A 16,741-nucleotide genomic window follows, 5' to 3' on the forward strand; every position below is an offset into this window, starting at 1 on the left:
CACTGGTGAGAACTAGACTGTGCATCTAGGTAGCCTGGATCATAGACTCTAGTGCCCTTAACCACAGCCTCTCCAGAACTGTATATAAAAGGGTCTAGGAATGTCCAAGCAAACAGTAATCTGATTACTGCAAACTGATTAGATGCAAATAGTACCTGCCTATCCATACATGCACACACCAAGGGAGGAAAGTAGGAGCAAAGAACTTAAGGAATGAAGAAGAATTTATATTGTGCAAATTTTTATTGCAGTTTATGAAAAAAAAATTATGACGAGAGGAAAAAGAAAGAAAAAGAAATGGAAGGAAAGAAATATATGTATAGTTTCTGGCTCATAATAGTATATAAATAGCAACTAATCTTATCATAATACAATGGTCAATGAAAGCAAAACTGTCCCTCAAATGTTAATCTGCTGGTGTTGGAGGAGGGAGAGTTACAAATGCATCTGTGAAAATGATTGCATGACACACTGAAGGCGAGAGAGTTTCTCAGTGGCTCAGAGAGAAAAACCGGAAGGAGAACAGAGTCATCACACAGTACGGTTGAGGTATCATCAAGTCAACTCTAAAATGTCTAACCATAGAGAAGTGTCGTCACATTGCTAGCAGGGAACTTGACATGAATCCAGTCTTTGTACATAGCTACTTGCCATAGCTGATGAGCACCAAGTATGGTAATCAATACGAAGTGAAGAAATATTCTTTCCACAATACCCAATGCTCACCTTATCTTCAAGTGAACGAGCCAGTTCTACAGTTATCAAGTGACAGCCTTTCAAATTGGCATTCACAGGCTGCTTGCTGGCAGTTGTGGTTAAGCACGAGGCTCATTGTTCCAAACTAGCGAACAAAATCTTGATATATTAAATGCCCTTTTTTACAGGTACATGTAATTAGATGTTCTTGGCATGAGCGTTATCAAAATCAAATCAAAAAGAGTCTCAATAAAGACTAGAACTCAAGACTAATGAAAACGCTAACAAAAATAGATAACTCTGGAGTAGACTATGTGCCAGGTGTGGTTCTGGTTTTTATGTAAACGATCTTGTTTAAGAAACAATTTCTTTCTATCACTATAGCAGGCAGCCTCTAAAACAGCCACCAATCATCCCAGCCTGCAGGAATTCACACTTTGTAATTCCCTCCCTTTGAGAACTGGCTAGACCTAAACTCCTTCTAATGAATAGAATATGACAGAAGTGATGAGATGTCACTCCCAAGATTGGACTATAAAAAGACCATGGCTTCCAAGCTTTTATGGGTGCTCTCTCAGTCTCTCCTAGATCATTTATCTTTGGGGAAGCCAGCCGCCGAGCCATTAGGCAGCCCTATGGAGAGGTCCATGGAGCCAAGGTCGGAGGCCTGCAAACAATTAAGGAAGGGAGCTTGCAAGCAGATCCTTCTCCCTGCCATTATCAAGTCTGTTGGGACCCAGTCTTCACCCTGCAGAGCCCCAGGAAGATGAATCAGTTCACCAACCAGGAAGGTAGTGCAGGGTGGAGCCATGGCAGTCTCAGTAAAGAGATGGGAGCCCTGAGGGTCCAAGATAACTTCCCCAGAGTCATCCTGGAAGCAGGAATTTCTGGTCCAACATTCTTCTTACCCAACCAACATTCAGGTCAGCAGAGAGAAGCTTTTTTCCCCAGTAATTAAAGGAGTTTCTCGAACATCTTTCTTTTCATTACACTAGAAGTGCAGCCAGAATGAGATGTCTTCAGAGCCATGAGAACTGTGCTTAGGTTCAACCTCCGATGCTTCTAATTCTGGGTCCACCCTGGTCCCGGTCTCAACCACGTGTCCCTTGTCCAGTCACACTACTCTTTATTCTTTATCCTACCCGAGACCGACGGATCCTAAAGTAAACAACTCTTGATTTTTCTGTTGGCTGTCGGCCTCCCCCATGAACTTTGTTTTGTACGCAACTGCATCCTTCATGCCTGGCCCCACCTGTGAACCCCAACATCCTCATTTCTCATATGATAACAATACAACTTCCCTCAGTGTGAACAGACCCAGGAGGAGACATAGTAAGTTCTCAGTAATAACTATCATTCTAACTGGGGCAACCCGGCAAAGTGATTGGGCGGTTTGGAGACTGCCCAGGACGCTGCATACAACAAGTGCTCATTAAAGAGGACTATCGGGGAAACAATCACCGGGGCAAGCATTGCTTCTTTTTCAAAATTTCTCGAAAGAAAAAGAGTTCAAATCAGAGGATGTAAGTGTGAGTGCAAAGGAGGTGTCTGGGCTGTGAGCTGAGCTGGCAGGAAGCAGGTTGCCTCACCTGGTCTCCCTCCCTCATCACACTCCACTTTTACCTGTATTGTAATTTCCTGGGTTTGCACAAGGCCACCTCAGAGACAGGACACTTTGTGTCTCAGCCAGCCTCTGCTGCTGACTTCCACGGGTCACGTGTCTCCCTGTCACTCCATACTGCCAAGCTGTCACACATCCCTTCGGGATTCGGCTAAGAACATTGGTCCATAACCAGGTGGATGAGACCCTCTCACCCAATACCTACAGACAGATTGAAGACCTGTCTCACCCTTTTTCAGAGGGCCCCTCTGAAAACCTTTGGGGGCATGAAGTCTACCTGGTGTGGAGATCAAATTCACCCCAGCATCTCTATTCATGTTATTTCATCCACGTACCTGGCACACCAGGCTACCTGGCACACCGGGCTACTTGGTACACGTGGACATCCCATAAAATCTGATCTTAACCAACTACACGTCAGGGGTGTTTGAAAAATACCCAGCTTAATGCAAAAATCAAAAGATGGAAAGAAAAAAAAAGTAACCTAGAAAAGGCAACCACATTGGCAAACTAACTTCAAACTCCTTTAACAGAATACACTGCACAGCGTATAAGCAGAGAAATGAATTTTGGCAAAATAATCAAACCCTATATCCAATCCATGCTTGACACACATGTTACTTCAGAAAAATGGAGATTATTTGAGAACGACTAGTTACAGCCCTGTGATCCACCACCTTAGTGCCATAATTCCCATATTAACATCCATTTATAAACTACTATTTTTAAATGCACAAATATTTACGAATCATATAACTGAAATGTTTTGACTGCTGTCGTTCTTTGGAAGGAAAATTAAACATTTTAAATCAAGTGTTTTCCAGCTGGTCTTTTTCATTAAAAAATAAATTTAACTTTGAGGTTTCCCTACACCAAAAGGCAGGACTGTAGTCTCATGAGCACTTCCAAAGGACTATTTTAGGAATTTTATTTTTGAATGACTGATTAAGATTTAAAAAGAAAAAGAAATTGCAATAAACCAGAGATGGCTTTGCAGAAATTCAGTGCCCTCTGCTCTTGTATCACCTTGGAGTTCTGCTTACAAGCCAAGGAGAAACTGGCTGGATCACCGGTCACCACCTTTACATTTGGCTTCTCCAAGGCAGTTTGGGGGACAACTTTGTCACATTTTGTCTGCTGGTAAAAACTCCCCTGCCTGAGAATCCTGTTGGTTTATCCTAGAGGGTCCCCTGAAGGTTGCAAAGTCAAATACACACAGATCTGAGTGGTTTTCAAAAAAAAGGCGCTGGGGATGTGGGAAGCCTGACTAAAAGCACCTTCATTTCCACCGCTGTTGCTGCCATTATTGCTAAAACATGCGCACAACAGTTTTCTGTTGCTGTTTTTTACATCGCCTTTTTTTTTTTTCTTTCCCCAATTCGAGCAGCTTTTAAAAACTCATGGAGCAGCCTGGGTGTGAAGACGCGAGAAGTTAAAATTCTCTGGAGTGGGAGAACCCTTGGCTAAGTTCCTAGCAAGTTCATTTGCTAGCTGTGTGCTCCTTGAGGGACGTGTTTAATCTGTCTCGGTCTCACTTTTGACTCCGCAAAATGGGCTGGCGGAGGAGCGTTGAGTGGCAGGCGCGCCTGGCCCAGAGCAGAAACGCGAGCTGGCGTTGCTATGTAGACGGCTTCTCTCTAGAACCAGGGGGAGGAGGGCGGGTTGGAGGAGCGCAGTGCGCGGACCCGGTGGAGTGGTGGGGTACGGCAGGGTGGCGGGGGGCGGCGGGGAGAGCAGGTCGCTTGCCCCGAGCCGGGTCGTCCAGACTCACCAAGGTTTCCAACTCGCCTCTCTCCAGCGGCTCGTACTGGTGGCCCGCGCCCGAGAAGCCGAGTTTCTGCAGGAACCTGGAGAAGCGTGTCTCGACCATGGTGAGCAGGCGGAGGCCCCTCGCCCAGCCTCCTGTGCCGCCGGCGGTCGCCCCTGCTTGCGTGTCTCGGTCCCTGGCAAAGCCAGGGAAGGCTGAGCCCGCCCAAACCTCCTGGGCCAGGTCCAGGTTACTAGGGAGCCGCCTACCTGCCCGCCGCAGGTGAGGCCCCGCCCCCGGCAGCACTCAGTGCACCTGGCTCCTCCCCGCCCCGCGAGCTCACCCGGGACTCTCGAGAGAGCAGTGGCCCAGTGAGGCGCTGGAGGCTGCAGCTGCAGCTCAGAGCTCAGGCTGTTTCCCAAACTTGCCGGATCATGAGTCACCTGGAGTGGGGGATGGGGAAGAGGTGGGAAACAAACGCTTGTTTAAGATGCTGATTCCCAGACTCCTCCCTGCCCTGAGTCCTTGGGTCTGGAGAAGGCTGGGCCAGGAAGCTGGACTAAAGTAGCCAAGTGATTCTCCCAGGTAACTGAGTTGTCAACCCCAAGGTGCTGGGAGCACGGTGAACGGGAGCTCAGTCAGACTAACGCTTAGTAGGGAGGTGGCTTTGGGGCAGGCTGTGCCATTCCTTTGTGCCTCGGTTACCTCATCTATAGAGTGGAGTTACTTAAGGACTACAGGACACGGTGTGTGTATTTATCCGTTAAATTGTGCTGCCCATTTTGAGCAAATATTTGCCACGAACCTCAACCGTTCCCCAAGGAGTGGCCAACTCAGCCCCATTAAACCTGATGAGCAATTCTAGTGGCCCTTCTTATCTCTCCTACCTCTTCCCCCTTTATAGAAACAAAAGAGGCTACTGGCATCATGCTGCCTGGCTCTACCAATTACCACAAAGGCCCAGGAATAATGGAAAAAGCAAAACTCTGGTGTCAGTCCGTCCAGATTTGAATCTCAGGCCTGTTCCTTTCAGATGTGTGACCGTGGGCAACTTTCTTTACCCTTCTCCACCTCAGTTTACTCATCCACCAAATGGGATGGCACTACCCACCTGATCAGGATCCCTGTAGAGAATAGATGGCACCCTCAAACCGAGTGACTTGGGGAGAGTTTGACAAAGACTGTTTATAAAGATGTGGGCAGGGTGCAGTGAAACCAGAAGGGATTGTGCAATTGCCCAAGATTAGCGACAGTGAAAAAAATGTTACTGTCCAAGGCCTGGAAGGCAAGAGGAGAGAGCAGTTACTTGGAAGAGGTAGGTGCGTAGAGCTGAGAACTTAATGGTGGGAAAAGGTTCTGAATGGAAGCCATGGGTGCAGGCTCCTGGGCCAAAAACCCAAAGGAGAAGGGAGGAGAGTGGCCAGTGAGTCTATAGGAGCAAAGAGAAGCTATCTGGAACCCACCTCACAGTCCTGTTGTACTGAGCTAATGTTTGCATAGAGTACCTAGTAAAACCTGACATTAGTAGGTCCTAAGGAAATTCATTATTAATATAAAAGAATACATGTGAATTAGTCTCAGTTATTTCTCAGGTTCTTTCCAACTGGCATTCTGTTATTTTAAGATAGTGCTAGATCCAGGGAAGAAACATGCTTCGTTAGCATAGACCTTCATGCTTTCCCAAGGGCGTTAATCTCAGGTACCATTTCTCCAGGTGGTGCAGCACATCCAGGGAGTGATGTGTTGGCCCTCTCTCCCTTGAAAGCCCAGCCTCTTGGATCTAATCACCATAGCCTCTGGTCTAACTCAGAGATGTCAAGGCTGGAACTCATGGATCAGATTTGAGAACGCCCAGGGCGTTCAGGAAGAAAACTCTGGATAGTGGATATTGTGAAACACCTGGATCTGTTGGGATAAAAACGAATGGAATAGACCACAGAGAAAGCAATTAAAGAGATAAGTTATATGATTGGAAACAGCTGAATGGGCACCCTTAGGCTTAAGTTCATTTTTGTTTCTATTGCATTGTGATCAGAAGATGTAGTCTGCACACATGTCTATATTGTGCCTACGATAAATTAATTTTCTTAATTTATTAATACTTTGTGCCTGGTTTGTGTGTAAGTTTTGTAAATATTTCGATAGCACTAGAAAAGCTGTCATATTCTTTTTTGTAAGGGTATTGGTAAGCTGTACTCTTTTTGTAAATTAGTCCTCTATATATTCTTACTTTTTAGTTGTCTTTATTTTTGACTACTCGATCTGACACAGGAAGATAATGAAGAATTTAATATTTCTCAGTTTAATTGCTTTCCTGTCCATTTTTCCATCATATGTCTGAGTTTTTGCTTTTTGTATTATGCTTCATTGTTGGTTAGTACATAGGATTTACTAGTTCATTATAACGCTTGTGGTTAATGCCACCTGTATCTCATTAAAATGCACTCCATTGCCACTGTTTCTTGCCCATGGCTTAAATCTGTGTGATCTATACTTAATCTTATTTTTAGCTGTCTTGTTTCATTTTCTACCAGACTGTAAGTTCCGTGAGAGCAGGGAACTCTTGCAACTTCATTGTTGTGCATCTACTCAGTGTCTGTCATAGTAGACAAAAATGTTTATTGAACACGTCTCTCTTATATTATGAACAACAGATCATTGAAATTTGTTTTTAATCTAATTTGAGAGTATTTGCTTTATAATAGGGAAATTTATTGTGTCTACATTCTAATAGTTGTTACCATTAGACTGGTTATTATCATCCATCCTCATTCATGTCTCATTTCCATGCTTTCTGAGGTAAACACTCCGCTATTTACTGTCATCTTTTTGATTTCAGAATAAATATCTCTTTGAAAATTCTCTCAGGAACTATTTGGAAGCATTTCCTCTTGCAGATATAAAGGATTTTATGATTTTCATTTTTCTTTTTCTAACTTTTGCTTCTTTTCCTATTCTTATTAATTTAGTTTAACTACCCAAACCCTTATTTTTTGTCTTTTTTTTGTCGTGTTCCCCATTTTCTTCCAGAATTATACCCTGCTATTTATATTTGTTTTCAACATCCTTTCTTAGCTCTGTTTCTTTGTTTGTATCCCACAGTCATCACCACTGACTTCAAGATTTTTTTCCTGCAAGAGTTTTTTTCCTGCCTTCAACCTTCTAGAGTCTACTCTCAAGGAATCAATTCAGACAAAATTCACTGGGAAAATTTCTGAAGTTTGCTGCTCAGAGTGATCCTGATGGTGCTTTTGGCCAGCATCAGAGTCAAGAGTCAAGGGTGGGACTCAGCCCAAAGCATCCAGCCTTTCTTGAAAACCTGCTCTGGGCACCTTGAGCAATGAGGTCACACTCTTCAACTCCCATTCACTCTCTACAGGAAAGTGCTGTCATTCATTTCCCATAAATTATCTCCCAGCAGTGCACCCTGTGCAATCCCAAAGCACCTGAAATTTATTTGGCAATAAACCTCACTCACAAATTAGTAAGTTGGCATTTGAAAGCATCCTTTTCAGAATGGGTATAGTATACAAAGGGCATATTTTGTGTGTGTGTGTGTGTGTGTGTGTGTGTGTTTAATTTTAGAGCTTAGTATGAAGTTTGGCTCTTTACATAAACCCTCAATTCTCTTTGTTTTTTAATGGCTGTGCACACAGGCAATAATATAATCATTTTCAGATTGTAAAAATGCAGTTTAGGGAGATAAAGTCACTTACAGTCTTTCAGCAAATATTTTTAAACATCTGCTATGTGGCACTGGAGATAGACCCCTGAACACAATAGACTCTTTTCTGCACTCTTATATATTATCTCCTACTGGGTGTCATAGGCTGCAAACAAACCAATGTGTAATGCAGTGTCAGGCAGTGAATATAGTCAGTTGAGTAATGGCCCCCAAAAGCATATGCCCATGCCCTAATCCCCAGAAAATGTGAATGTCACCTTATCGGGAAAAATAACCTTCGAAGATATAATGAAGTTAAGGATCTTGATATGAGCTCATCCTAGATTAACTGGACCCTAAATCTGTCTTATAAGAGACAGAAGAGAAGTGACACAGACACAGGAAGAGGCCACGTGAAGACAGAGGCAGAGACTGGAGTGATGCAGCCACAGCCAAGGACCACCTGAAGCCACTAGAAGCTGGAGGAGGTAAGAAAGGACCTTCTCTTAGACACTTCAGAAGGAGCATGGCCCTGCTGACACCTTGATTTCAGACTTCCGCACTCTAGAACTGGGAAAGACTAGGTTTCTGTTGTTTTAAGCCACCTAGTTCGTGACCACTGAAACAGTGGAGTGAGTAATGCTGTGAAGAAATGTAAACACATTGGGGACTGGAGAGTGAGTGGGGCTTTTGTAGCTAAAGCAGTCAGGAGGAGTGACATTTGCGCAGAGACCTGAACGAGATGTGAAGTGACTCTTGTGGATACCTGGCAGGACAATATTGCATGCAGAGAAGGGAAAGAGCCAAAGTCTCAGGTAAAAATGTGCTTAGCTTGTATCACCATAGTGATTCCCACTTCTGTGCAACAATTCATACATTTGCACCAAAACTACGGTCGCACTGGCACACAGAGCCTGTTTCCAGGCGCGATTCATGCCATACTCTTTTTGTCACTTCTGCCATAGTTATTGTGCACTAAATGATGAGGAAACATTGGCTGAGCACTTCCTACAGCTCTGGGCATTTCTGGGCTTCCCATGGGCTTAATCTACCTGGGAGACAGGGCATGGCCAAGAATGTGCCCTGGGACTTGCTAAATCTCAAGAGGTAACTGCCTAGCACAGATGCCATTACCCCTTCCTCTTACGCCTGTGGCAGACATCACCGTTCATGCAGGGGGTGACATTACCCTGTTGGCCGGGACAGGCCTGGGAATCCTTTGCCTTATCACACTGTAAATAGCTACCAACAATTGTTTGGACCTGGCACATGAATAAACCTTTTTACCAAAAGGTTTTCAGAAGAGGAAGAAATGATAGGGGGAAATTATGAAACCTTCTAGAGAGTGGTGATATGGCTGAAGGACAAGATCTCCATATGGAAAGTCCATAATTTATACGAGGATTCATTCTTGGTGTTGTATATTCTGTGGGTTTTGACAAATCCTGATGTCCTGTATCCACCATTATCATATTATACAGAATAATTTCACTACTTGAGAATCTCTTGTCTCCACTCCTTCACCCCTCCCTCGTCCCGAACCCCTGGCAACCACTATCCTTTTATTTTCTCTATAGTTTTGCCTTTTCCAGGCCGTCATGTAGTTGGGGATTTGATTCCCTTTGAAAATCTACTCTCATTTTAAAAATTCAAAAGCATCCAGACCTGTCGCCCAGGGTCAAGAGAATTCCAGTCAAAAGCAAAGAAGCCCAAGACCTTCCACATTTAAACTCACCAGTTCATGCTCCCCATGGTCTCTTGGAGGTGACCGACCACCCAGTTTAGCTGGGACGTTTCTAGTTTTAGCACTGAAAGTCTTAGCATCCTGGAACGTTCCTCGGTTCCAACAGAGTTAGTGCCCCCTCCTTCCCGCCCAGCACTTTTCTGAGATTCATGACCGCTTGTGTCACCCCCTCACTACCTTCTCTTTTTCAGGTCAAAGTCCAGACCCTTTTACATGCCACAGCAGAGCCACAGAGCCCTGGCCGTACCAAAGCCCTTCCCTTCTCAAAGGCCCCAGGTTCACGCTCCCTCCCCTCCCCATTTGCCTGTGCATCCTGATTCAAGCACAGGATCCTCGTGCTGCCCTGCTGGGTGTTTACTTTGCAATAATTCATGGAGCAGAACGTGTACTTTGTGTATTTTCCTAAAGATAAATTTTGCTTCAATAAAAAATTCTATTAAAAAAATTTTTAAAAGCAGATGCAAGTTTAATAAGAAACAAGATATAAACACAGTCTTAAAGTATGTCCCCACAAGATACTTATTAATTACAAAGGGAAGACAGTCACTTTACAGTGGAGACACGTGGCAGACCCCACATTAACCAAGGAAACAGCATGGGACAAATGACATCGTGTAGCCCCAGAAACAATGCACCACAGAGAACACAACATTACTTCTGGGGTATTCCTGGCACAGTGCTTAAAAAATCCCATCATGAAGAAACAAAACACCTACACTGAGGGGCATCCTAGGAAATAAATGGCTTATACTCTTCAAAAATGTTGACATCAGGAAAAACCAGGAAAGGCCATGGAATGTCGCAGATTAAAAGAGATTGAAGAGTCCTAACAATCAAATGCAACTTGTGATCCAAGATCGGATTCTGGACCCAGAAAAAATGTTATCTTTTGTTATAAGGGACACTCGTGGGACAATGGTGAAGTTGAGTAAGGTCTATAGATACTAGTATTATATCAATGTAAATCCCCTGATTTTGATCATTATACTCTAGTTATGTCAGAGAACGTCCCTTTTAGAAAATGCACTCTAAAGTTTTTAGGGATAAAGAAGGGAGGGGAGTAGAGAGAGTACACACATGCACACAGACTTGGAGAATCTGGCGAATATATGCCAATCTGAAAGGTCACGTATTATATGACTCCACTGTGTAACATTCTTGACATGACAAAATTATAGAGATGGAGACCAGGTTAGTGGGTGGCAGCGATTAGGGATGGTGCAGGGCGGAGAATGGGTGTGACGATGAAGGCGGCGAGAAAGATCTGTGTCGCGATGGAACAGTTCTGTATCTTGATGGAGGTGCTGCTTACATGAATCTATAAAAGTGATCAAATGACATAGAAACCATGCACCCGCATTGTACCACGTCACTTTTCTTGGCTTAGATAGGGCACTGTAGTAATGTGAGATGTAACTGTAGGGGGAACCGGAGTGAAGGGTACACAGGGCCTCTCTGGACAATCTTTGTTGCTTTCTGTGAACCTAATTATTTCGAAATAAAAAGTTTAAGAAGAGAGATAGCTCTCCTCTGTCACCCTACATCCCCCTATCCTGATTTGTTTTGCTCTATAGCTTTTATTCGCCGACTTCATTGATTTGTTTATGTTTACCACCAGGCCTCCCCTACCCCCACTGGACTGATTATCGGCCCCATGAGGGCAGGCAGTGAATTTGTCTGTATCTTCCCTGCTTTATTCCCAGCACTTAGAAGAGTGCTGGCACATAGTAGGTGCCACATTGATAAATAAATAAAAAAGTCATAGCCAGAGGCAACTGAGTGCCTTGGCCACAGCGAAACCGAAGGGAGGCAAGACCAGGGACAATGACCATCTTGAAGCACAACGGCCCCTCAAGGAAGACAGGGCTCCCCCACGGTGGCAGGACTCGATCCTGCAGCTACACCTGCAGTAGTCAGCTTCCTCCCTGCTTTGGGTCTCGCTGCCATTTGTCCCAGCCAGCTCGGACACAAAGAGACTCCTGGGAACCAGTTTGGGTGGTGAAGGAGCAGCTGCTGTGAACCCAGTTTAACCAGTAGGAAAACTGGTTCATTCATTCAACAAATATTTACCGAGAGCCTGCAGACAGGAGAGGGGTTGCTTGCTGCGGGGTAATAACAAAACTAGCAAAAAATACTGCTGACTTGGCTCCAGGCTCTATGCTCAGATTTCTGTTCTCACTCAAGAATCATAACACATACTATATTTACTATCATCACCCTATATCACAGAAGAAGGAATATAGTAGATGATGTGGTCTTCCATTCAGATCCCCTGGGGTCTTTTTTGGGGGGAGGGCTCCTCCTTTTAAAATCCAGTTGCTGCAGGTCTTTGGAGGCCAGATCTGGCAGTGCCTGTGCCTAGAACTGTCCTTACCCCCAGGGCTTCCCAGGACTGGAGCTCAAGAAGCCCAGCTCCTTGTGGGAACTGGGAACTCGCCCTTCAGAGCTCCCTGCTGGCCAGGCTCAGCCTGGGACCTGGCCTGAAACTTTACCCTTGCCTCTCCTGTTCTGGCCCCTTCCTCACCAGTTGCTGCTAGAAAGACGTCCTTAACAAACCACTTGCCCGTGAGTCATATCTCAGGCTCTGCTTCTGGGGAACCCGACCTGGGACAGAAAGGGAGGAACCACTGGTAGAATAACTGACCACAGCCACACAGCTAAGAGAAGAGTGAAAGCCAGAAGTTGTGTCCCTGGAGCCTGTTGTCAGAACCTGCATGCTGCACTGCTTCATTCACAAACCTGTCTTGTCCATGCCCTGCTGCCAGGCCCAGAGCCGATGACAGCCAATAGGATGCTCAGATCCATCCTCAGAAGCTGTCGGGCTATTTCGGAAAGGCAGACTTAGCCTCGTTTATTTGATCATTCACCAATTCAATAGCCCGGCGTTTAGGATCTGCTCTGTGCCTGCACCATGCTAAGTGTTGGGAGAGAGAGGACTTAGACATGGTCCCTTATCTCCAAGAGCTCTCGGTCTGGTGGAGAAGGAGCAAACCACGTGGCGTGTGTCACAATGTCATCTGGCATGCGTCGGGGCACAAAGGAGCACATGTCAGCCTACCCGGGAGACTCAAACGACAGGGAGCTGATGCAGAGCCGGGTCCAGAGAGTACGGAGGAGCCTGGCTGGGGAGAAGGGACGGAGACACACAGTCTAGGAGAGGGGCAGTTACCCAATGTCTGGTTGGGGCCGAAAGGAGGACACGTAATCACGGCAAGCACGCTCTTGTCGCAGCTCCGGAGAAAACACCCACAGAGCTGGCCCTTGCATGACGTCCTCCCATGGAAGGCCCTGATGTGGCGCCAGCACCCAGGCCCCAGTTTGAAGGCTTCTCCATTTCTTTGAGACTTTGAACTACGTATCTCACCCTCTCAGCCTGGGCCTCTCTTATCTCTAAAAGAGGTCATGAAGGTTACATGAGGATTACCTGGCCCTGAGTAAGCCCCAGATAGAATCCAGCGGGGCTGCTAGGCAGGCTTGGGCAAGTTGGGCAGAGGTCTGGGGGCACCTATCACACCCTGCAGTTGCTCATGGCAGAGAATAGGCGTCCTTTTCAAACCCCTGCAAAGCTGGTGGTTGGACTAGTAGCAGTGCCGCTTATAGGAGCTGATATTGCTCATAGGATCCCACTGCTGAGCCCTGCCATGGGGAGGGGATCTTTGGTACCCACGCTTGAGCCCCACCCTCAAGTGCCTTTCTTCGGGGCCTGGAGCTTCACACTCTTCTATGGGTCTTTGGGCCAAGTTGGGCAGTAGAGAGGATGTGGTTGGGAGAGTGGGAAGGATTTCAGGAGACAGAAGGATTGGCATAGACACTTAGGGAAAAAAAATTCACTCTGGGCTAATTCTCACTCTACCACTGACTTTCGGAAGTCTTCAAGAAAGCACCTCACTTCCTGACCCTCATTTCTTACAAGTGAGAACCGAAGAAGAATGCCCACCACCAGGGCTATTATGGATGGACTGAAACAAGGTGAGGCAGAAGCATCAAGTTCAATGTCTGCTGGTGACTTCGAACTGAACATCTAACCACACTTCTTCTCCCATGGAAATCCCATCTTCTCAAAGTTATTGTATTAGTCTTTATATTTTGTTCAAGTTTTAAATGTTTCCTACATTTGTTTAAATTAAAGCCATAATTCTATTTATTCTTCAGAGCCTGTCCAGCTTCATGGGATATTTTTTTTAAAAGAAAAAAAAAAAGAGCACATTTCTTTCTTGGTCTCAAATTTTTTGTCTTAGCTGTCAGTAAACTCAGTGCTTTATTTAGCATTCGGTGAATGCTGAGCGTCATCTGGCTGTATCAGTTAGAAATCACCCAGCCGCAAGCAGCAGAAAATGACTCTTTTTGGTTATTTCAAAAAAAGAGAATTTAGTGGAAGGATATCAGGTTTGTCAGGTCTATGCCAGGGGAGAGAGAGCTGTTCTCAACTTCCCTAACAAGAGGTGGGACACTGGTCCCCGTCCATCCCTCTCTCCCCCGCCAACAAATAGTTATCAAGTGCCTATTATGTACCAGAGATTATATAAGGAGCTAGGGATGAAGTGGTGGCGGTTTAGAAGCTGCCGGGTAAACTACCACAGGTGCTCTCTGCAACCAGAGGTTTAGATTAACCATCGTCTCCCAACCCATTACTTTTTTTTAGTGTCTTGCTTTGGGTTCCCCCAGAAGCAAACCCTGAGACAGATCTGAATGCAAGTGGTTTACCTGGGAGGTGACCACAGGAAACACGGGCAGAGGAACTGGGGAAATGAAACCGGGAAGGGAGGGAACAGATACAGGGGGCATCATCCAGCCACAACCATCCTGGGCACCTGGAGCTCAGGCTTGCTAGGGAACTCTGCGCAGACAGCGCAGAACAGAATTATCCCCACCAAGGAGAGGGGCAGCTGGAATACTGACCCACCAACCTCCATCCCTTCCTGGGTGAGGGCTGCTCCTGGGGCATTAACTCTGCAGGGCTTCTGGTTTCCCCCGCCTTGGGCTGAGCAGGCTCATGCTGCCAGAAAGATGCTCTGGCAGGGGGCCCATGAGCTCTCAGGAGGCAGCTTTTTGCAGGAAAGCTGAATGCTGAGGTCAGGGGCAGGGACGCTGACCGTCTACCACACTGAGGTTTATATTAAACATGCAAGACACTTTCACACCCATACTCCATTTGTTGATAAGTCTGCTCTGCCCCATCCTTTGCATAATAGAAGTTAAGATCTCCCCAGACCTGTCTTTCTTTTCTCTCTGAGCCATTTCCTGTGCTGCTGGTGAAAGAAACCTCAGATCAGGAGAAAAACGGCTCTGTCTTCCACAGATGCGAAGAATGAGGTCCTACTCCACGAAACCATCTTTGCGATTGTTATTATTTTCACCTTGTTAAACGTAAAATAAATCAGTCTCGGAGAACTACACAAAACAAAGGTACAGCTTAATGAATTATCAGATGCCAACCCCTTGAAACCACCGACTGGGACAGAGCGGAACTTGGTCACCCTCCCCAGGAGCGCCATGACTCACTCTCCCTCTAAGTGTATCCATTCTCCTGACTTTATTGTTCCTATGTTCGTCCCTTCCTTACATGCCACTCTAGTTGGGTCTGGCCCATTTCGTTCCCTTGATATGTCCGTTAAGTTTCTTTAACCTACAGGTTTCCCATCTGTATTCATTTCCTATTGCTGCTGTAACAGACGTTCACAAACCTACTGGCTTAAAACAAGGTGAGATGTCTGAAACCATCTTACTGGACTGAAGTCATGGTGTTTCAGGGCTGCATTCCTTCCAGAGGCTCCAGGGGAGAATCCATTCTCTTATCTTTTCCAGGTTTTAGAAGCCACCTGCGTTCCTTGGGTCCCTTCCTCTACCTTCAAAACCAGCCTCAGCTGGTTGAGTCTTTCTCTTGCTGCTTCAGCCCGCTTCAACCTTCCTGCCTCCCTCTCACAAGGACCTTGTGATGGCTTTGGGCTTACCCAGATAATACAGGGTCATTTCCCCACCTCAAGATCCTTAACTCAGTCACATCTGCAAAGTCCTTTTTTGCCACGTCAGGACACATATTTACAGATTCCAGGTATTAGGACACAGATAGCTTTGGGGCCATTATTTTGCTGACCACTCCATCCATATCCTCCCCACCCCCAACTTATTTGTTGAGAAACCCAGGCCATTTGACCTCTAGCATTCCCCACATTTGGGGAATTTTGCTGACTGAACACTCCAGGTGCAGTTCTGCATGTGCCTCTGTCCTCAAAATTTCCTGTCAACTGGCAGTGGGATGCAGAGGCTGGATGGGGCTCAGCCTTCATCCCCTTCCATCAGGAGGCTTCTAATGTCCGGTGGTCTGCTTTTGTGGTGTTAGTACTCAGCTGAGGCTCAGTGTCCACATCCACTGATTCGCTGGGGATCGCCAAACCGTGATATTCGAATTCGATCATTTCCTTTCAATTTGTTAGTTGGAATACTTTCATACAGAGATGCTCTTCCTCATCTACAGTTTGTTATCAATTGGTACAGGAAAAGCAGAATCGCTGCTTAATTCCTTCCCTTTACCAGTTTTCGAGATAACCAACTAGTTCCTCATCATCCTCTGAAGGAGATCCGCTAGTTTTTAAAAACGTTTTTTTGTGAGCTCATGAATTGAAACATAGGTGGGTTTCAACCCATCGCAATAGTATCCTTACTGAAGCTCCAACTGTCAAATGTCTTTGGCCCGGGGATTTTTTCAAGCTAATTCTCAGTTCTTTTGGCAAAATCTGAGAAGTCTTCCTGTGACATTGCCCTTGCTGTTTGGGAAAACAAAACAATCCAACCTTGTCTTATACATTTCCAGCCCTGGAATCAGCTATTTCTACAAGAAACTCTGCTTTTAATTTTTAAAAAATGAGAAGTGACATTTCAAGACCACCCTTGTGTGTGAGGCTCCAGAGGTGACCTCTTTCTCTAGGCCTTTTCAGGGGGCAGGGCTAATATAAGTGTATTTTTTAAAATGAAATTCTTGGCTAATTCATACCATAAACCTCTACAATGCCTACATGTGGATCAATGGATCATCCCACTTCAAAGCTTATTGTCCCAATTGTGCTATTTGATTGGTATTTCTATGCTCTCAAAGGTGTAAATCCTATGATGCTTCTCTCACATACATGCACAAGCGTTATGGAAGGACCAGCTGTCACTCTGTTAGATTTCTCATGTTTCCCGAGCCTTGGGAACAACCCAACTTGGGGCAAGTGTCACATCGGTGTTAGCTCAGAACCCAGCCCCCACCTCCAGGCCTTCCCAGTGTCC

At 45.6% G+C, this 16,741-nt stretch overlaps 1 protein-coding gene across 1 annotated transcript in view; it reads right to left on the reverse strand.

Moving 5' to 3' along the window:
* The window catches only part of ATP2C2 (ATPase secretory pathway Ca2+ transporting 2), a 71,836-nt gene extending 67,649 nt beyond the window's left edge, over window positions 1-4,187 (reverse strand). Inside the window, exon 1 of the mRNA XM_011370294.1 lies at window positions 4,089-4,187. Coding sequence (XP_011368596.1) covers window positions 4,089-4,187 — 99 coding nt within the window. The remainder of the gene's footprint in view (window positions 1-4,088) is intronic.
* Between the last annotated feature and the right edge of the window lie 12,554 nt (window positions 4,188-16,741).

Source organism: Pteropus vampyrus, unplaced genomic scaffold (assembly GCF_000151845.1).
Source record: "Pteropus vampyrus isolate Shadow unplaced genomic scaffold, Pvam_2.0 Scaffold166, whole genome shotgun sequence".
Lineage (NCBI taxonomy): Eukaryota > Metazoa > Chordata > Mammalia > Chiroptera > Pteropodidae > Pteropus > Pteropus vampyrus.